The 21103-nt window shown below is 35.3% G+C and overlaps 4 protein-coding genes across 4 annotated transcripts; all 4 read left to right on the plus strand.

The window, feature by feature from the left end:
• The first annotated feature begins 208 nt into the window (after window positions 1–208).
• AN (NAD(P)-binding Rossmann-fold superfamily protein) lies at window positions 209–4367 on the plus strand. The gene is made up of 7 exons (XM_088814588.1): window positions 209–1147; window positions 1228–1396; window positions 1481–1611; window positions 2222–2995; window positions 3145–3192; window positions 3672–3785; window positions 4070–4367. Exons 1-7 carry the CDS (start codon window positions 575–577, stop codon window positions 4139–4141), a joined length of 1881 nt encoding a protein of 626 aa, XP_088670714.1. The 5' UTR covers window positions 209–574; the 3' UTR covers window positions 4142–4367.
• Window positions 4368–8892: 4525 nt separating this feature from the next.
• On the plus strand, window positions 8893–10687 carry ASG4 (Homeodomain-like superfamily protein). Its single transcript, XM_088813033.1, has 7 exons — window positions 8893–9127; window positions 9304–9361; window positions 9478–9601; window positions 9685–9795; window positions 9893–10005; window positions 10147–10206; window positions 10332–10687. The coding sequence occupies exons 1-7, from the start codon at window positions 9000–9002 to the stop codon at window positions 10398–10400; spliced, it is 663 nt and encodes a 220-aa protein (XP_088669159.1). The 5' UTR covers window positions 8893–8999; the 3' UTR covers window positions 10401–10687.
• A 319-nt stretch (window positions 10688–11006) lies between these two features.
• Window positions 11007–12698, plus strand: LOC105960522 (Nuclear transport factor 2 (NTF2) family protein). Its single transcript, XM_012984709.2, has 5 exons — window positions 11007–11379; window positions 11652–11806; window positions 12002–12068; window positions 12177–12228; window positions 12487–12698. Exons 1-5 carry the CDS (start codon window positions 11034–11036, stop codon window positions 12557–12559), a joined length of 693 nt encoding a protein of 230 aa, XP_012840163.2. The 5' UTR covers window positions 11007–11033; the 3' UTR covers window positions 12560–12698.
• Window positions 12699–17161: 4463 nt separating this feature from the next.
• Window positions 17162–21070, plus strand: LOC105960564 (putative polygalacturonase). The gene is made up of 6 exons (XM_012984754.2): window positions 17162–17254; window positions 17336–17680; window positions 19214–19334; window positions 19406–19580; window positions 20041–20111; window positions 20204–21070. The coding sequence occupies exons 1-6, from the start codon at window positions 17216–17218 to the stop codon at window positions 20914–20916; spliced, it is 1464 nt and encodes a 487-aa protein (XP_012840208.2). The 5' UTR covers window positions 17162–17215; the 3' UTR covers window positions 20917–21070.
• Window positions 21071–21103: the final 33 nt, after the last annotated feature.

Consider the following 21103-nt stretch of genomic DNA (forward strand, 5'->3'; position numbering starts at 1 on the left):
TCTCTCTAAAACTTTGTTGCTAGTAAATGAACTTTAAGAATAAAGATTATCACATTCATTTTAAGCAGGGCGTGCTCGAGCCGAGCTTGCTTGAGGCAAAAATTTAAAGCTCACTAAAAAATAATTTTGCTTTTTTTTTTTTTTTGGTAATCTAGTTCATTTCATGTGTTAGTATTTATATGTTTTTTTTGTAATATAAAAAATCCTTAATAATAATTAAAGCAAAAAGGTATGCTTTCAAAATATTGAAAATAATAATTAAAGTAAAAGGTATAAATTCAAGAAGCGCCGCTGAAATTACTTTAATCAGACCAAAAAACACCAAATCCACACACAGTAAAGGTGAAAAGACACACACACATACAATGAAGTAGGGTCTTCTTTCTCACTCCTCCCCCTTCCAAATCTACTGGAACTGGAGATCTCATTTTATAAACAAAGCAAATAGCCAAATATGCTTCTTCTTCGCCGCATATAATCACGAAAATCACACGCTTGATTGTGTGTCGCTGCGTGAAAATTGCACCGAAGATTTTGGACTGAATTGATAGGGAGGGAGAGATCTCCGGCGGCAATGCCTCAACGTAGCAGCGCCGCTCTTCAATCGCACGCCCTGCCACTAGTCGTGACGCTCAATTGCATCGAAGACACGGTGCTGGAGCAGGAATGCCTCTCCGGCGTGGCGCAGGTGGAGCACGTGCCGCTCAGCCGGCTGGCGGACTCGCGGATCGAGTCGGCGGCGGCGGTCCTCCTCCACTCGCTCTCGTTCCTCCCACGCGCCGCGCAGCGCCGGCTCCGCCCCTGGCAGATGATTCTGTGCCTCGGCTCCTCCGACCGCGCCGTCGACTCGGCTCTCGCGGCCGATCTCGGGCTGAGCCGGCTGATCCACGTCGACGTCAGCCGAGCCGAGGAGGTGGCGGACACAGTGATGGCGCTTATTTTGGGGCTACTCAGGCGCACGCATCTGCTCTCGAGGCACGCGCTCTCGGCTTCGGGGTGGCTCGGCTCGGTGCAGCCGCTCTGCCGCGGGATGCGCCGGTGCCGTGGATTGGTTTTGGGGATTATTGGTAGATCTGCCTCTGCGATGTCGTTGGCTAGCAGGAGCTTGGCGTTTAAGATGAGTGTCCTGTATTTTGATGTGCAAGAGGTATGCTAAAAAGATCAAACTTTATATTTTTTGGTTTTCTTCCTTGTAATTAAGTTTTTGTTCCTTACATTTGTGTGTAGGGAAATGGTATAGTAAGTAGATCTTCCTTAAGATTTCCATCTGCAGCCAGAAAAATGGATACACTTAATGACTTGCTTGCCGCAAGTGACCTCATATCGCTGCACTGTACTCTCACTAACGACACGATTCAAATTATTAATGCAGATTGTTTGCAGCATATAAAGCCTGGTAAATTATTGATAGTTTTTTTTGTCAAGATTTCAACTGCTTGGTTTAGAAACATCTCTCTCATGAGTTGGTATTTCTCTGCAGGGGCATTCCTTGTAAATACTGGGAGCAGCCAGCTGCTGGATGATTGTGCAGTGAAACAACTTTTAATTGAAGGCACGCTTGCAGGCTGTGCCTTGGATGGCGCTGAAGGGCCACAATGGATGGAAGCATGGGTATGATGAATAGTCTTAGGGTATGAATGCATTGTAGAAATGTAGTTCTCAGATGTTTGCTCTTTCTTTTGTGATGAAGTTGTGTCATGAAACTGTTCGACTTTTTGCTTGACGGGTTGCTATTAGGACGTAGATCCCTTTTATTTTGAAGGTTTATATAGTCCCTGTTCTTGTGTGACTTTGCTCCCTTTTGAAAGTAATAGAGAATTCGTTCCTCTAGGAAGAGACTGTGACACGTTATTTTAGCTGTTCTTGCATAACACAGAAGTACCAAAGCCTATTACCAGGGAGATACGTAAGTCAGTTGTCTCGCTTTTATCCATAAGCACATGTGTGATACTATAATTTAAAATTCTGGCGACAAAGTAATAATGTATACAATACGTGCTCATAGAACATTCATCGATATACATGGGACCATATTAGTTGGAGAGTTTCTATGTTATTTGCTTAATATGTTTCTAAAGTAGAACTTATCAATTCCTTTGTCAACTTATATTATGCTGTAATTGTTACAAAGGAGTTAAGAGATCTTGACATTTCTGAAAACTATAGTGCTGTGATTCCTCCTTACTTGTACTGATATGACAGCACTCTGACGTGGTTTCAGCTTAGGGAGATGCCCAATGTTCTGATACTTCCCCGAAGTGCAGACTACAGTGAAGAAGTATGGATGGAGATAAGGGAAAAGGCTATTTCCATACTACAGCAATTCTTCGTTGACAACGTCGTCCCAAAGAATGCTGTATCTGACGAGGAAGAAGAAGAAACAGAGGTGGAATATGAGAACGAGCAGACTCGCACACTAGAGAATCAAGCATCTTTCCAAAGTTCAGTTGATGATGGACTGACTGAAGATATTCAGCAAGTGACCGAAAGCTCCCAGAAAAAGGTCTCAAACAAGTCGAAAGAGCCTCCCTCGCAAAATCAAGGTTCCGTTTTGTCTCAAGGTACCTCGAGTAGATCGGAAATAAAGAGAAGCAGATCGAGTAAGAAGGCTAAAAAGAGGCACGGCCGCCAAAAATCCCAGAATAAAGCTGATGATGCTTTGACTTTCGAAAAGGAGAGTACTTCGTACAGAGAAGACGATGCTAATATGAGCGGCACAGATCAAGTGTTGAGTTCTAGTTCACGTTTTGCTTCACCTGATGATTCGAAAGCAGAGTTATCTCCAGAGCTGCGATTGAAATCGAGCATAGAAATTAATAAAAGATTAGGTGAAGTGCTGAAAGATGGATATATTGTTGCTTTACATGCGAGAGATCGTTCAGGGCTTCATGTCTCGAGGCAAAGAGCTCAAGGTGGTGGTTGGTTTCTTGACTCATTGTCGGATATAACAAAAAGAGACCCTGCAGCTCAGTTCCTGGTTGTATTTAGAAGCAAGGTGTGTAGTTGACTAATTTATTACCATTTCTACTATTTTTGTTGGCCCTTCCCCAAAGTAAATATATAAATGAATAAATCCAATGGAAACTATGGTAACTGGATTATATTCGAGTTGGATAATTGATTTCTTGAATTGCTATTTTGCAGGATACAATTGGTTTTAGATCATTTACCGCTGGAGGAAAGTTATTGCAGGTATGGCTCAATCGAGTTGTGATAATTTCTTTTATTTCTGTTTACGGGTTTTTAATTGTGAAAGAAGTTAAAGACAGATAAAGAATTAGAAAGGTAGCTACTGTTACTGCTAATGTAATTCGTAGTTGTCACTGCTATAGAGATGTATTGGCAAAACAGTTTAGGCTCTGTTTGGATGAAGGAAAATGCTAAGTAAAGAGATGAAACGGGGTATTATAAATTTCATGCAGGAAGTAAAATACTAGGTAAAATGATTTGGGGAAACATTTCATCCCGGGTAAAGGGTATAATTTTCAACAAAATCAATTCTAATCACCATTTTCCTTGGATACCAAACTTACTAGAGATTTTCAATTTTTTTGTTTTCATTTGGCTTTTGCAGTTTCATTTTACTCAGGTCGTAATCCATGAACCAATCAAAGCCTTAGTTAATTGTATAAAATTTATGGTGTTTTGAGCTTTGAGTTTCGACTTTGCAGATAAATAGGAGGATGGAATTTGTATTCGCTAGTCATAGTTTTGATGTTTGGGAGAGCTGGACATTTGAAGGTTCTTTGGACGAGTGCAGGCTCGTGAATTGTAGAAATCCTCTGGTAAGTTCACGCATCGATTATTACTGTATATACCACTCGGTTTTCTCTGGTTGACCCATAATGACAAAGGTCAAAATTGAAAAAAATATATATTCCGAGTCAACAACATTAAACTCTGCAAATGATAGATCTGGTCTAGTAATTGCATGAAGTTGTTAAGAAGCCGTTAATCGTTATATTATACGTGAAGTAATATAAGATCAGTGATCTTTTTACCTTGTCATCTCTCCTTTTGTCTCTCGTATAAACTCATACGTGTGTCTCTATCTTTTTACCGTATGTAGGCTGTGTTGGATGTACGCATCGAAATTGTTGCAGCTCTAGGTGAAGATGGTGTTACTCGCTGGCTCGATTAATATGGCTATAATTGCAGCCTGGAAATTATGACATGACAATTTGTTTACATTGAGGTTTTGAGATGTCGACTCGACCAAGAGAGCCATTGTTTGTAAGAAATTTCGATTTTTCACGCTGGAAATCGTGATGGTGTATTCCTGTTTTTATTTGATTGCTAATCTCTCTGGGATAATATAGTTGTAGTTGAAAGATTAATGTAATTTTCGCTTGCTTATTTCGGTCAAATATATCCATATTCTTCGACTAGAATCGGAAATTAAGATTAACTAATTCATATTTTGTTCTTTAAAAAAATGGAAATTAATAATTTTTAAAGAAAAAATATGTTTCAAAATTGGATTCCTTTTGAATGGGAATTCGTCGAAAGTAAAAATTTGGACTTGTTGAATTATAGTTAAACCTTTATAATTTAATAATGTTGGAACTAATAAATTTCTATCAATTTAGGGAAACATTAAATTATTAATCTAATCATTTAGTATGTTTTTTATTGCATTGGGAGTTGGGACTGAAAGAAATTACCATTTAGACGATGTTATTAATTCATACGAGCGTAGTGAAATAATAAATTATTAAACTAATAATTTAGTATGTTTTATTGAGTCGGCCAGAAAAAAATTATTATTTAGATGAGATTATGAGATTATTAATTGGGGTTTTTGTGCATAAGTTCCCAACCAAGCATGTTTATTATTTTAGGTTTAGGGGTTATATCTCTTTCACCAATAAGCCCACCCCTTTTGATTTGGTCCGTGAGGTTCTTCTTCCTTCACAAGACGCCAGAGAGTTCCCACCTGCAACGCTGGGGAGTGGTCCCGGCGGGAAAACTCCGACGATCAAGTCAGTTAGGTGTTTAAGGTATTGTTTCTTGTTATTATATGAAAGTATGCAAAAAGATGTCTCCCTGTTTCTTGGGGTGTCCCCCTATTTATAGATGTTCTTTGCTTGGCCTCCAAGGTTCCCCTTTTAGGGTTTCTCCCTTCTCAAGTCATGTTTCTTGGGCCTGCTTAGGGTTTATTTAGTTTTCTTCATCCGAAGGTTGACTTCGGTCTACCTCAACATCTGTTGCGAGTAATGGTATCCCGAAGTTTAGGTCGTTCCTCCAGTTCATAGCCCGGTATCTTTTCCCATTGTGGTATATTATTCCTCTCAGTTCATATTTACTTACTTCGGTCAAAATGGCCCGTATCACCTTTAATATTTATTATAAATAAAAGAAACATTCATGTATATGCCAATATTACCTTCAATCATTTATACTCAATTCTTAATTGTAATCCCAATTTAATCAATTTTGTCCACAAAAATCCAATTTTGACCACAAAAATTCAATTTTGACTTTTTCTTGGAGCATACTTTTATATGCTCCAATTTCATCATTTAATTTAATCTCAATTTGACCCCAAATTTCACAATATTCAATTTTGACCCAAATTTTTTTTTTCAAAAAAAAAAAAATTTCAAAATTTTTTTTGCCGCCGGATTCCGGCGTTGACTTTTCAAAATTTTTTTTGTTTTTGTTTTTTTTTTCTTTCGGATTTTTTCGCCGGTTTCACGCGTTCACTTTTTTTTTTTTTGCTTTTTTTTTTCTTTTTTCTTTTCTTTTCTTCCGGATTTTTTCGCCGGTATCCGGCGGTGACTTTTTTTAGTGTTATTTTAAGTTTTTTTTGTTTTTTGTTTTTTTTTTTTTACGTCCGCCGTTAAACGTTGACCGTAATTGTGCTGTCACTGACAGTAAATTAACGTAATTATACTGTCAATCATAGTTAATTAACATAATTGTACTGCCGTTGACAATACATTTTATGTAATTTTGCTGTCGTTGACAGTAAATTAATGTAATATTATTATTTTTTATTTTTTGTTGTTTTTTTTTTTATTTTGTTTGATTTGTTGACAAGTCAACATAATTATATTACTGTCGTTCACAGTAAAACAACTGTAAACACAATAATATTACTGTCAACAACATCAATATTATTATTTTTTTGGGTTTTTTGTTTTGTTTGAGTTATTCACGAAGTAACGTCATAATATTACTGTCTATTATTGTAATATTACTGTAAACACAATAATATTACTGTGGTTGACGGTAATATTACTGTTGTTATAGTAATATTGCTGTCAACCACATCCATATTATTATTTTGTTTGGATTTTTTGTTTGTTTGAGTTATTCACGGAGTAACGTAATAATATTACTGTCTATTATTGTAATATTACTGTGGTTGACGGTAATATTACTGTTGTTATAGTAATATTACTGACACTCACAGTAATATTAATTCTTGGGATAATTAGCAAGACCCCCTCATCTAGGTAAATGAGTTAAGAAAACCCCCCCTCCCAAAAATAATTAGAGAAAACTCATTACCTAATATCCTACCCAAATATTATTTAATAATTCCCAAACCACCCTTATTACCCCTAATCCATTGCCGTTCTCTTTTTTTTTTTTTTTTTTTTTTTTTTTTTTTTTTTTATCGTCTTCTCTCTTATGCCGTTCTCTCTTCTTCTTTTCTCGTCTTCCCTCTTCTCGTCTTCTCTCTGCTCTCTTCTCTTGGCAATTACCTCCGCCATGGATTATCGGTCAGAGGAAGATGCCTTTGTATTCGCCACCCAACTGGCCATGGCGGCGGTGTTCCCAGCAGCACTCAAAACCGCCGTGGAGCTCGACCTTTTCGAGCTCATCAAGAATTCCGGCGCCGCCGTCTCCGCTCGGGAACTCGCCGCCCAGCTTCCCGCCGCCGCCAATCCCGATGCACACGTCATGCTCAACAGAATCCTCCGCCTCCTCACCAGTTACTCTGTCCTAAATTCCAGCCCCAGAAATCTCCCCGGCGGCGGCGGCGGCGTTGACTTGGTGTATTCTTTAGCTCCGGTTATTTAGTTTATTCTTGTTAGGGATTGGTTGAATAGTGTATTGTGCCAGCGGTGTGGTGACGATGGGGAGGCAGATTTAGGGTTTTTTGTTGGATTGGGCGGATAACGGTGCGTGTAGAGAATTTCGCGCAGGCTGAACCTTAATCGACTATGTACAAGTCGATTAAGCTAATCGACTATGTTCTGGTAGTCGATTAATTAAGGTTGATCGACTCCAATTTTTTTTTTTTTTTTAGTTTTTTTGGATTTTTTGAATATTGATTCCAATTGTATAAATCAATTATAATGTTTGTATATTTTTTGTTTTTGTAATATATAGGTGATTTTGCATTTTTTTCGCAGTTGTGATTTGTTATTTTTATTAGCAGATTCTTAATCGACTATGCGCTGGTATCGATTAAGGTTGATCGACTCCAATCTTCTTTTTTTTTTTTTTTGGTTTTTTTTGTTTATTGATTCCAATTGTATAAATCAATTATAATGTTCTTATATTTTTGTTTTTTTGTAAAATATAGTTGATTTTGCATTTTTTTGCAGTTTTGATTTGTTATTTTTAGTAGCAGACTTTTGATCGACTATGCTTCATCATAGTCAATTAATAAACCTGATATAAAAAAATAAATTAAAGAATTTTTTTTTTTAAATAAAGAATTTCCTTAATAGACTATGAAGCACAGTCGATTTAAGACTAATCGACTATGCTCCATAGTCGATTAAAAAAACAGAAAAAAAATAAATTCGCGGAGCGTGTGACCCAGTGATGAGGTGGCGGGCGAGGAAGCTGGAAAACATAATAGCTGAAATTGGAACATGGGCTTTTCTCAAATGGTCTAAAATATTTTGGGTCTATCCCCATTAAAAAAACTAATGGGGGGTTATGTCAAAGAGCCCCTTAATTCTTTTGGTTTTTTATTATGTTTACATTTGTTGAACGGTCAACATAGTAATATTACTCTATTACACAATAATAATGAGTTTTGTTGTGTTAATATTACTGTGCTAGAGATTAATATAGCAATATTATTGTGTTAAACTGTAGTTTAGTTAATTTTACTGTGTTTAACAGTAAGATAGTTAATATTACAATCACATCAATATTATTGTTTGAATGAAAGAAAAAGTTACCGAACGAAAGAAAAGAAAGAAAAAAAAAGTCAACGCCGGAGATCGGCGAAAAAATCCGGAAGAAAAAAAAATGAAAAGTCAACGCTGGAGACCGGTGTTGACCGCCGGAATCCGGCGAGAAAAAAAAAGTTTTTGAAAAAAAAAATATTTTAAAAAAAAAAAAGTTTTGGGTCAAAATTGAATAATTTGTGAAATTTGGGATCAAATTGAGGTTAAATAAAGTTAAGGATGAAATTAGAGCATATTAAAGTATGAGGGGTTATTTTAATCATTTACAAAAATCTAGACCATGTGTGAACTTATTAATAAAAGAATTTTTTATTTGGATCTCTTTCTGAATAACTACCAATTGATGGACTTATTTGCAATGACCCCTTATTAATTTATGGATATTTTACTATACTTGGATAAGCATCAACATCTTAGAATAATAACTCCCCTTCAATCTTGGCTCAAAATTGCACACATTATTAACACACAAAAATAAAGGAAAACCAGAGAAACTCCTCTTGACGAATTAGAACAAACAATTCTCCCCCCCAAAGCAGAAAACTCTTCCAACCACTCATAATCTAAAAAAACTGACACCTCACCAAACCATCCACCACAGATCTCGCGCCACGTGTTCGGTTAAGATCTCATCCTCTCCCGCCCACTCCCACCCACAATATAAAAGTCGGTTATTTTCCCTTTGTATATAAACTTTGACCTCTCATTCTCAAAATTCAACGTACTCCCCCAAAACCACACGAAAACCCCTCCTCAGAAGCTTCTAGAAACCCAAGCTCAACTCCTGAAATTCAATTTTTGATCCGAATCCACCACCGGATCAAGGTTTTTCACATTTCGATGAAAATTCCGGGTTCGGGTTTAGATGATGATCCGAATAAGAAGATACGAAAACCGTACACGATTACCAAGTCCAGAGAGAGCTGGAGTCATCAAGAGCATGACAAATTTCTCGAAGCTCTTCACCTGTAACTATTTCTCTCTCTATTTCTTCTTTTTCCTTTTTTTCTTAATTTATTAATTATTAGTCCTTTGCTCACTGTTGAGTTTCATATGGCAGTGGAAATGCTTTTAATTGTTCTGAATCGAAATTTGATTTGATAATTGAAATTGAAATCCTGATCTAAGATATTAATTTATCCAGATTTGATCGTGATTGGAAAAAAATTGAAGAATTTGTCGGATCAAAAACAGTTATCCAGGTACTATACCTAGCCAGTTGAATTACTAAAATTTATTAAATTGTAAAGTAAATATTTCGTGAATTGAAAAGTAATCAAACAAGAAATCGATAATCGAAAGAGAGTAAGTTTCGCAGATTCGAAGCCATGCTCAGAAATATTTTCTCAAAGTCCAAAAGAATGGAACAACCGAGCATGTACCACCTCCTCGCCCGAAGAGGAAACCATCCCATCCTTATCCACAAAACGCCCCGAAAAAAGGTTCGACTTTCATCGATTTTTTTATTCCTATGCATTTAATCATTGTTAATTTTAATTTACGAGGTGTCGTTTTTTTTCTTCAGCTGATATTGGATTAGCAAGTAACTATAGCAGCAGTAGCAATGAAAGCACCCCTCGTGTATGGAAAGATAACGAGACGCTCTGCGAAGTTCAAAAATGCAGAACAACAAAAGGTTTTGTTTTGTTTTGTTTTGTTTCAGTTTTCATTTATTATTTTTCTTCGGATAATTAGTTTCGGTTTAATTGAATTAATTGTTTCTGCTGAAGCAGTTGTGCCTGATTTTGCGCAAGTTTACGGATTCATCGGCAGTGTATTTGACCCTGAAGCAAGTGATGATCATTTGAAAAGATTGAAAAAGATGGACCCTATAGATATCGAGACTGTGAGTCGTCGAATTTCTTTTAAACTCAATTAATGCTTATATGTATATAATGTATATATGTAACTCTGTTTATTAGTAGTAATTAAAAGAATATCCCTAATTACTCGGTTGATTAAGTGAGTATTTTATCTATTTGTGCAGGTGTTATTGTTGATGAAGAATCTGTGTGTCAATTTGGCCAGCCCAGAATTCGAGGATCATGTAAGTTATCAAAATCAAAGTGTGTTCGTTTATTTATTTGTTTAATTTTTTTATGAATAAATGTTGTTCGATTTGAAAAATGAAGATCGTTAATTTTTCTTTTTATCTCCTCAATTGTTTGACAGAGGAAATTGCTATCGTCGTATAACGCTGGCGTTGAAAATGATAGTGTGGCGAAGTTTTGTGGCTTGTAACGTATATAGTACGTGTTTGAGTGAAACCGAAACCGAAACCGAAACCGAAACCGAAACCGAAACCAATACTTGTGTGTCACATCTATGTAAATAACACTTAAAATTAAATGTGAAATTTTTAGAGAGGTTGTTCACTGACTACTGTGTTTATATATTTGTGATCAAATACATTCTGAAACTTGTCTTAATTTTATTGTAATTTCGTTTTTTTTTTTTTTTTTTTGGTTTTACAATTTCTGCAATAATAGACAATTAATCAATTATTCATAATTTTTTTAATGTTTTTTTAATACTGAGGATGATTATTCAAACCATTAAATATACCTCTGAAAATTATTTCACTAATTTTCATGCACACCAATTATTTTTTAAACATTATTGAACACTTAAATATATAATACAGAAGAGTTCTACTTATAAATTGTCAAGAAATACCCCATCTAAACATTGTTTATTGTTTCCCTATTTTTTTTTTTATAATTATAATATTCAGTCAAAATTGTAAATAAACGTGTCATAATAATAACTAATCGAAATGCAAAAAAAAATATTTATTTTTATATTTTTAAAGGTTCAAATATAGATAATAGTATAAAATAATTATTCTTCAAAAAAAATCGGGAACTCGTTTCCATGGCCTATATTCTCTCTTCTAGTTTCGTAGAACCCAACCTTTGTTTCCTCAGTCGCCGTCCAAATGGAATCCACTCAGTTCACAAATTCCGGTGCCGTGCGAAGAACCAAACCAGTAATTCACCCGTGAACGACGACGTTTCGGAATCTGAAAATGTGCTGCTCAAAATCGCGTGGTACGGCTCCGAATTCCTCGGCGTAGCTGCTTCTTTCCTCCGTTCTCCGGCCAAAATTGGGGACGCCGGAGCTTCTGTTGATCTTTCCGTCGACGTGTCTGGAAAAATTGACCGCGCCGCTGTTGTGGAGACTATTAAAGAGGATTTCCAGAGATCCTATTTTGTTACAGGTAAAAATTGGTATTGTTTCATGTGTGAGATAATTGCTACTGAAATAATGTTTGAAGGAGCAATTGGAATTGGAATTGGAATTGGAATTGGTACTAGTTCTTAAGTTTTTTTATTTTGCTGCAATTATGGGAAACAACTGAAATTGGAACTGGAATTGAAATTGGAATTGGAATTGGAATTGGAACTAGTTTTAAAGTTTTTTATTTTGGTGCAATTTGAGGGGAAAAAAATTGAAATCTTATATATGAGTACGTGTTTTGTAAATCTGTAGGAAATTTGGCAGTTGATGCTTATGAAGAGGACTGTGAATTTGCCGATCCAGCTGGTTCGTTCAAAGGGCTAAGCCGATTCAAGAGAAACTGTACCAATTTCGGATATCTGCTCGAAAGGTCAAATATGAAACTTATGAAATGGGAGGATTTTGAGGTGAGATTTTGCCTTAATAATAATAACAATAGCTCGCACTTTTATAACAAATCGATTGATTCCCTTTTTCGAGTTTTAAATTAATCAAGTTGTTTGCGATAAACGCGTATTCTATTTCAAGAACTATATGTAAATATATCGAATTTGGTGGGATTTGTTATAAATCAACATTGTTGATTTATTGATCGGGAACAGGATAAGGGAATTGGACACTGGCGTTTCAGCTGTGTTATGTCGTTTCCGTGGAAGCCAATTCTATCGGGTATATATATATATACACACACACATATATATACATATATACGGACTTGACGATAATCGTATGATTTCGTTTATTAGGTTATCTGATTATTTGTTATATTGATTGCAGCTACTGGTTATACAGAGTATTACTTTGATGCAAACACCGGAAAAGTATGCAGGTATATGTATATGTATATATATATATATATATATATATATATATATATATATATATATATATATATATATATGTTGTTAATCACCATTGATTGATTAGCTACTCTCTCTCTCTCTCTCTCTCTCTCTCTCTCTCTCTCTCTCTCTCTCTCTCTCTCTCTCTCTCTCTCTCTCTCTCTCTCTCTCTCTCTCTCTCTCTCTCTATCTATCTACGTTTATTTTTCTTGAAATTTGATTGCATGTTTTATGGGATATTTCAGGCATGTGGAACATTGGAATGTTCCGAAAATGGCTCTTCTTAAGCAAATTTTCAGGCCTAGTAAAGTTGCTTAGGGACAAGAAATATGTCTCTCAAACATGACAAAGTTTGAATATGAAGGTTGAGAAAATGCTACGTTTATCTGTATAAATTTCTTTTGAACAAAACGATATGTACATAATGTTGTTTACTCTCGTATAATAGCTTGCAAACCATACGAGAGACGTAAACTACACTAGGTAAACCATATCTGACAAACTAGACCTTTGGAAGGGGATTCGAATCTGGGTCAATTGATGCGGGACTACAATGCTGCTTCTAGTTGAACTTAAATGTGTAGCAACATTACATTAATAGAGATAAATAATTATAGAATTACAAATTTGGTAATTATTTTGGGTAAATTAGGTACTGTTTTCTGCTAATAGATAAAAATAAGAGTAAACTGCAAATACTACCCCTGTGTTATCTTGAAATAGCGAAAACCCCCCTGTGATAAATAAACTAGCAAAAACCCCCTGTGAAATTTAGTCAAAGGCAAAATCCCCCCTAGCTGATTTTTTAGACTTGAAATGACAAAATTGTCCCTCAAAATGTATTTATATATATACATATTTTATGTATATTTATTATTTTTAATTTGTTTGTTTAGAAATTAAAAAAAAAATAGTAAACAACTAAATTGATTATTTTTTAAATAAAATAATTAAAATATTTATAAAATATAAGAATTTATTAATTGCAAGACTCCAGGGGTATTTGTGTCTTTTTATATCAAGTCAACCCTCAAATAGTTCCATAGGGGGGTTTTTGCTATTTAAATAATTTCACGGGGGAGGTTTTTGCTAGTTTATTTATCACAGGGGGGTTTTTGCTATTTCGAGATTACACAGGGGTAGTTTTTGCAGTTTACTCTAAAAATAAGGGTCTATTAGATATAACCCCCTTAAACATTCAAATAATAGGGGTAGACCCAAATTTATATTTGCCATTTTGATAACAGCCCAAACTTTTCCTCATTACATAATTACCCTCAATTAAATCCCACAAAACCCGTTACTTTACCTTTTGAAATAAAATCAAATCCCTTCCTATTTTCCCGTTAAATCACTATCATCCCAAACCCACTATCGAATAAACTGCAAAACCTCCCAGAACAACTTCCCGGTACGGCCGATTGAAAGGGGAAGACGTCTGCACTGCCGTGAAACGACGATTTTCGTGCACTCCGAGCAAGCTGTCGTAGGTACGTCGTCGCCACTCGCTGAATCGCTATCATCCATCGATTTGTTGATATGTTTTGGCTAAATCGACTATCACGTTTGTGTAATTGCAGATCTGTTATAATCGCATACCGAATTCGAGCACTAAATCAGTGATATTGCAACAATTGATGAGCAGGACATCCACCAGAAGTGATATCGTCGTTGGCCGCCGCCGTCGCCGTCGCCGTCACTGCTCCAATCTAGGGTTACTCAAATCTAGGATTACTCAAATCTAGGGTTTTGATAATTCTTCGGCCCATAGTTGATTAACGAGATGCATAGTCGAATTACATCTGTATTAATATACTATCCCATATCATTTAATAGACTATCCCACTGGTATAATTTTACTATGGATCTCGTTAATCGACTATGGGCCGAAGAATCATCAAAACCCTAGATTTGAGAAGTGACGGCGGCGAATTTGTGTTTTAAAATTAATAGACTATCTCATATCTTTTAATAGACTATCCCATGTATCTTATTCGACTATGAGTTTAGTTAATTGACTATTGGAAAAATAATAATATATATGGAAACTGAATAATATGTTTGTTTGAAATACTAATCAATTAGGGTAATTTTCCTTATTATATGAAAACGATTAAGGTAAATAATAATATATATGAAAAAATAATAATATATATGGAAACTGAATAATATGTTTGTTTGAAATACTAATCAATTAGGGTAATTTTCCTTATATCATGTAATAGACTATCTTATTGATCTAATTCGACTATGGATCTCGTTAATCGACTATGGATCCCGTATTATTCAAACACATAGTATATTAATAATTTCAATATAGTACATTGATCTGCTATGATAGTATATTACGGTTATAGTAGTGATATGAATTGTGTTACAAACAATATACCACTGAAATGACAAGAACATTGAGAACAATACCAACGTAAAGTATTCCAACATAACCAATAAAATAGTACATTAATAATCTCATAATTTCAATCTAGGGTTTTGATAAAATACATAAAACACATCATAACACAATCAAACCAATATGTCGAGTTAAAAAACTCTAGTACATTAATAATCTCATAATAGTATAATAAAATGATAATGGTAGTATCATACGGTATTCATAATAGTATACTACTGTATTACAACGGTTTAAAACTTAACCGAAGTTACCGAGCCATTACATCGTAAACACCTCTTTATAGCAACCAACCCACCAAACCTCAACAAAATCCGTACGAAATTCGCCATCGAAAAAACCTAAAATCATGAAACAAAATTAAAAATGCAGAATACTAAAAAATGATTAAATAGACTGCAAATACATTTGAATGACAATACATTAATATCATCAAAAATAAACTTAAAATGCAAAATCTCAACAAGATCCGTACAAAATTCGCCATCGATAAAAACCTTGAATCATGATACGACATTAAAAATGCAGAATACTAAAAACTATATTAATATGATCAAAAATAAACTTAAAATGCAAAATTCATACGATATCCCAAAAAATACTACGAAATATATTTTAATGTACTACCCAGCGTCCTAAAATCCGCTGTTATACACAAATAAACCAACTATCGACCAGGATTAGACTCATGAACTCCACAACAGCGGACAGTTATTTCAATTAATGCGTAAACCAACTACGATGTTCATATAAAACAACTCTGGTTTGATATGCGTGAACCATCATCATCTAACTCTGTCAATCCTCTTCCAAACAAACATCATCCGCCAAAAATAACGATGTATATATGACGGGATAATTGTGTTAAAAAACGTTCTACTTAATAGAATCAAGTATCAACACAACTCTTAAAAATTTCTAACCACTGTAATCGACAATCCTAGACATTGAGCGAAAAATAAAAACGAATAACGCATTCATACCCGGTTAACAACGTCCAACAACGAACGCTCAATCTCGATCCTATTTCAACGACGGTGCATAAATCTTCAAAGACGATAAAAAACCGCTGGAACGCTGAAGAAAACCTTCGAAAAATATTTTACACGATTTGATATAACGGCCAATGATCTCACGTAATTTTATTCCGTGATTTTAGGCAACGTATCAGCAAATCTCAAATCACGTAGTAAAGGAAATAAATGCCGTTTAAAAATAAAACAGGGGTATTAAAGGAAAATTATATAATATATTTTGTCAAGTTGGCAAAATTGGGTCTCTCTCAAAAAGGGGAAAAAAAATTGGATCTACCTCATTAGAAAATATGAACAAGGGGTTATCCCTAATAAACCCTAAAAATAAAAATAAATGGTAAATTGCTTCACTAGAGATTTGTACGATTGGATATATAATAGATTCATGTTATGGGCCATCGGTACTACTAAGCCCATTTCTATTTTCTGGTGTGGGCTTTTTAGTCTATGCTTTGGAAATCGATTCTTGAAATCGTGGAGATAGATAATATTGATTATTGAGGGAAGAAAAATAAAATATTTAGTATTTTTTTAATTAATATATCCTTAATAAAAGTGATTGAAGGTTAATATTATCATAATCTTTACTTTTAAGTGATTTTCATGCATAATATTATCCTAACTAATTTTGAAGATATTTTTTTATTTTAATAATAGTAATTCAATTATTTTGTATTTGTTAGTGTGGGTATATATGTGCATCAATAAAATATTGAAACACACTTAGTTAACACATAATCCTTTTTAAAGAATATAAATATTCTTATCACGTTGAAGGAAAAAAAAAAGGAAAAGTAAAGATAAGTGTTTGATTGTTGGTGAGGGTGTACAAGGTGAGAGTGTGTGGTGGGGCACAGGCAATAGAAGCCCCGTGAAGTGGGTGGGTGGGTGGGTAGAGAGTAGTGCGGTGAGACGAGGCTCACGGGCGGTGGAAGAATATTGAGGCGCCACTACCAATGCGGCCCTTAGTGTGGGGCCCACTAACTACTTTCCAACCGAAATAAACCAAAATACTATGCTCACAAGCCTTACAGTACACTCACTTCGGTCGATGAAATACACCGGGTAATTATTAATTGTTGATGTGGTGAAATAACTTTCCACTAAAAACACATACACATGGGTGTGTGATTGTGTACGTGGGTGTATGATTGTGTGCAGATCAACGATTAATAATTATCCGGTGTATTTCATCGGGTGTAGTATCAAATGAATCGGTGTACTCATCCTTCACGCCTCAATATTTTATTATTATTTCGTTTTCTTTCTTTTTGTAAAGTTTTACAAGAATTCAAGCAATATTTATGTCCAAAAAATTAAAATACTTTTTTTATCTCTACATAAATTCTCATTCATTATAAAGTACAATAAAATATCTTTTAATTTTTAGACATGGAAATTTATTTATTTAATTACACACACAACATATATATATATATATATATATATATATATATATATATATATATATATATATAGAGAGAGAGAGAGAGAGAGAGAGAGAGAATAGTACCACATAGCCTTCTATAAATGAGGTTGTCTCTTAATACAAACATCAAATTATCAAAGGTGGCTCTTTTTTCTCATGCATTTCTTGGTTATATATTATTCTTTTTAAAACATTATTCTGAATTTTGTTTTCCTTGATAGATGAAGAAGCAAATGAAGGTGTTTGTGTTGGTGGTGGTTATGGTGGCGAGTGTAATAATGGAAGGAACAGAGGGTAGAAAGGGAAAGATTGCAGGCTCATTGGAGTACTCAGCCATTAGTTGCAGAGCTCACAGTGCATCCATACTTGATTTTGGTGGTGTGGGTGATGGAGTTACACTAAATACACAGGCTTTTAGATCAGCCGTTGATCATCTCAGCCAGTTTCAATCCGACGGTGGTGCTCAGCTCTTTGTTCCCGCCGGAAAATGGCTCACCGGAAGTTTTAATCTCACTAGTCATTTCACTCTTTATCTGCATCAAGATGCAGTCATTCTTGCTTCTCAGGTATTTACCAAAAGAAAAAAAACACACACACAGTGATATTGATTAAATATTTGATTTTCTTTTTTATGGTAAAAGTTGCTTTACTAGTATATGAAAAAAAAAAAGAGAGATTATTTTAGTGAGGGTAAGAATGTCATTTATTGAGTGCAGATTGGATTTTTGTCCGGGATCAAAAGGTTTACATAATTTTATAAAGGGTAACCCATGAACTAAGGTTAAATTACGATAAAAACCCTCATGCTTGGGTAATTACAATCACCCCTCAACTAAGAATCTTCTTACACGTCCATCCTTGAGTTGTCAAATTTAGTAAAATCTTTTAGATTATGTGGAATGTTATTTAGTTTGTACATGTTTTACCCCATTCGAGCTCCATATTTTGAAACAAGATGATCGTAAAATGTATCTCTTCACTTGTAATATCAGATTGTGGTGTATCAGAAGCTGTTTTTTTTTTTTTTTGCACAAAACAAGTACAAACTAGAGAACATGTCACGAAATCTAGAAAATTCTGTTAAATTTAACACTATAAGGGTGAATATGTAAAAAAATCATAATTAAGGGGTTATTGTTGTTGATTTTAAATGCCTATCAAAGTCCACTCATCTGTTGAGACAGACTACGTGTTACGCCATTAGGAGTGGCAACAGTATTCTTGTGTTATCACAGTAATTAACCTACTAAAAGCAGAATAAAAAACACAAGAATTTAATGTGGTTCGGATACAAACGTACCCTACATCCACGAGGACTTGCAAAACTAGTTCAGATTTATGTGTACATTAATAGGACTTAATAAAACACTAAAGACTCCCTCTTTATGTGATACGCCGTTCTTGCACACGACTCGAACTTGTTGATAATCAAAGCAATTCCTCCTCCGCACTCTTGGACTTCCTCCAATGTTGAACTTCCTTCAAACGGCGGATCGACCTCTCCCGAGATCTTTTAAGCACTTCTCCCGAAACGCCGATCTTCTTTATGGCCTGGTAGAAGAAACCTGTTCTGTTGCCACACCTGCCGTGCAGACAGGGTTGCAGCACGGGCTGCACCCTTCAAAGCCTTTATGCTGGGATTTTTCTTTGTAAAGCTCCGTCGGACTCATATGAGGTTGAGGGCCTTATATAGGCACGAAATCCACCACCCTTAACCTAACTTGAGCCCTAAGAAATCGATTAACTAGGTAATAGAATCCTAGTCGATTTCTACTTCTATTCTAGATAAATACAAAAGATACCTAACTAGAATACAATACATGGAAATAAATCTAAGTCCTAATAACAATATTACAAAAATAGGACTCTAATTAATTCCAAAATAAACATGGAAAACAAATCTTTGCCAATCTTTAATTTCCACATATGGCGGATTTCTTCAATCTTCACTAACGGAAATTTGGTGCCAACAATTGTAATTACCCAAACATAAATGATTTTTTTTGTAATTTGATCATTACCTCAGGGTGATTTACCCTTTTATAAATCCAAAGACATAATAACCTGGGAGGATAATTAATTGATTAAATAAAAAACAGGAAATAAACACGTGGGCAGTAATAGATCCATTACCATCATATGGGCATGGAAGAGATGCAGCTGGTGGAAGATACATCAGTCTTATTTTTGGTACCAATCTTACTGATGTCGTCATCACAGGTAATTAATTAGTGATGATATTATTGTTAATTAGTGTAATTAAAATGATTATTAATATTAGTAATTTGCAGGTGAGAATGGAACAGTAGATGGACAGGGTTTAGTATGGTGGCAGCAGTTTAAAAAGAAGAAGCTAAAATACACAAGGCCTTATCTTCTTGAAATCATGCACTCTGATAATATCCAGATTTCTAATCTTACATTTCTCAATTCTCCTTCCTGGAATATCCACCCTGTTTACACCAGGTATTTTTCTGTGTTTCTTTGTGTGTGTGTGTGTGTGTGTGTGTGTTTATTAGTCTCGGTTAGGGGTGGAAATTTGGAGTTGAGTTTGCGAATTCCGCCGAATTCCGCCGATTCTGATTCGAATATTTTCGATTTTGGAACAACATTTTTTTTACTGAATTCCGAATGTCCCGATTTTCGTTTTTTTTTTTACAGAATTGAAATACATATTAGATTCTGATTTCGCGATCTGATTTCAAGTCACGAAATATTTTCTAAAATAACTTAAACTCGGAATTCGAAACAATTTTTTTCATTCCAATTTCTGAATTTCCAGTTTTTTTATAACGGAATTGGAATTAGTTTTTCAATTTCGAAAATCCTAATGTCAATCCGATCTAGTCGACTTCCACCGCTATTCTCAATTTTCACATGCTCCATTTTGATTTAGTAATAGTGATGAAATTTTCATATTTCGCAGCAACATAATCATACAAGGGATTACAATCCTAGCTCCAATCACATCCCCAAACACAGATGGCATCAATCCAGGTTTTTCTTCTTCAAACATTCAATAAAATAATAAATTAAACAAAAATAGAAAAAGATTTTAACTTCATTTACATTCTTTATAAATGAGACAGATTCTTGCACAAACACGAGAATCGAAGACACGTACATAGTTTCCGGCGACGATTGCATAGCAGTAAAAAGCGGTTGGGACGAATACGGTATTAACTACGGTATGCCAACTAAGCATCTCATAATCCGACGGCTGACGTGCATTTCGCCCTACAGTGCCGCCATAGCATTGGGCAGCGAGATGTCGGGCGGCATCCAAGACGTCAGAGCCGATGACATCACCGCCATCCAGACAGAATCTGCCGTCAGAATCAAGACAGGTGTCGGCAGAGGGGGCTACGTGAAGGACATTTTCGTAAAAAACATGAAACTACACACAATGAAGTGGGTTTTTTGGATAACCGGAAATTATGGGTCCCACGCGGATACCCACTTCGACCCGAACGCCTTGCCGGAGATAAAGGGGATTAATTACCGGGATATTGTGGCGGAGAATGTGACCATGGCCGCCAGATTGGAGGGAATCTCCGGCGACCCCTTCACCGGAATTTGTATCTATAATGCGACTATAGGGCTGTCGAAGAAGCCGAAGAAGTACCAGTGGACTTGTTCGGATGTGGAGGGGGTCACCGGAGCGGTGGTGCCGCCGCCGTGTGCGCTGCTGCCGCCTACTCAAGTGGATGAGAAATTTGGGATGTGTGATTTTCCTTCGGACAGTTTGGCAATTGATAGTGTGGAGTTGCAGAAATGTTCTTTTGAAATGAACTTGTTTTAATATTTTGCTTAGGATTTTATTACTACTTTTATTATGAATTCAGAGTTTTTCCTGTTTGACTTCGATGTGGGACTATATTTGCTACCCTTTCAAGCCTACTTTGGACACAAAGACAGGACTTGATAGATAAGATAATCAATATGTATTAAGGTCTCGTTTGGTTGCCTGGATAAAATTAAATAATATA

The sequence above is a fragment of the Erythranthe guttata genome, chromosome 14 (genome assembly GCF_056151865.1).
Source record: "Erythranthe guttata isolate IM_541 chromosome 14, IM_541, whole genome shotgun sequence".
Lineage (NCBI taxonomy): Eukaryota > Viridiplantae > Streptophyta > Magnoliopsida > Lamiales > Phrymaceae > Erythranthe > Erythranthe guttata.

What these genes read in the sequence shown, in the direction of transcription:
- AN (XM_088814588.1), top strand. Translation starts at nt 575, where the DNA reads ATGCCTCAACGTAGCAGCGCCGCTCTTCAATCGCACGCCCTGCCACTA. An exon ending in TGTATTTTGATGTGCAAGAG is followed by an intron (nt 1,148 to 1,227) that starts GTATGCTAAAAA and finishes ATTTGTGTGTAG; the next exon opens with GGAAATGGTATAGTAAGTAG. An exon ending in CACAATGGATGGAAGCATGG is followed by an intron (nt 1,612 to 2,221) that starts GTATGATGAATA and finishes ACGTGGTTTCAG; the next exon opens with CTTAGGGAGATGCCCAATGT.
- ASG4 (XM_088813033.1), top strand. Translation starts at nt 9,000, where the DNA reads ATGAAAATTCCGGGTTCGGGTTTAGATGATGATCCGAATAAGAAGATA. An exon ending in AAAATGCAGAACAACAAAAG is followed by an intron (nt 9,796 to 9,892) that starts GTTTTGTTTTGT and finishes CTGCTGAAGCAG; the next exon opens with TTGTGCCTGATTTTGCGCAA. An exon ending in GCCCAGAATTCGAGGATCAT is followed by an intron (nt 10,207 to 10,331) that starts GTAAGTTATCAA and finishes ATTGTTTGACAG; the next exon opens with AGGAAATTGCTATCGTCGTA.
- LOC105960522 (XM_012984709.2), top strand. Translation starts at nt 11,034, where the DNA reads ATGGCCTATATTCTCTCTTCTAGTTTCGTAGAACCCAACCTTTGTTTC. An exon ending in TGAAATGGGAGGATTTTGAG is followed by an intron (nt 11,807 to 12,001) that starts GTGAGATTTTGC and finishes GATCGGGAACAG; the next exon opens with GATAAGGGAATTGGACACTG. An exon ending in GTGGAAGCCAATTCTATCGG is followed by an intron (nt 12,069 to 12,176) that starts GTATATATATAT and finishes TATTGATTGCAG; the next exon opens with CTACTGGTTATACAGAGTAT.
- LOC105960564 (XM_012984754.2), top strand. Translation starts at nt 17,216, where the DNA reads ATGAGGTTGTCTCTTAATACAAACATCAAATTATCAAAG. An exon ending in CAGTCATTCTTGCTTCTCAG is followed by an intron (nt 17,681 to 19,213) that starts GTATTTACCAAA and finishes AATAAAAAACAG; the next exon opens with GAAATAAACACGTGGGCAGT. An exon ending in TACTGATGTCGTCATCACAG is followed by an intron (nt 19,335 to 19,405) that starts GTAATTAATTAG and finishes AGTAATTTGCAG; the next exon opens with GTGAGAATGGAACAGTAGAT.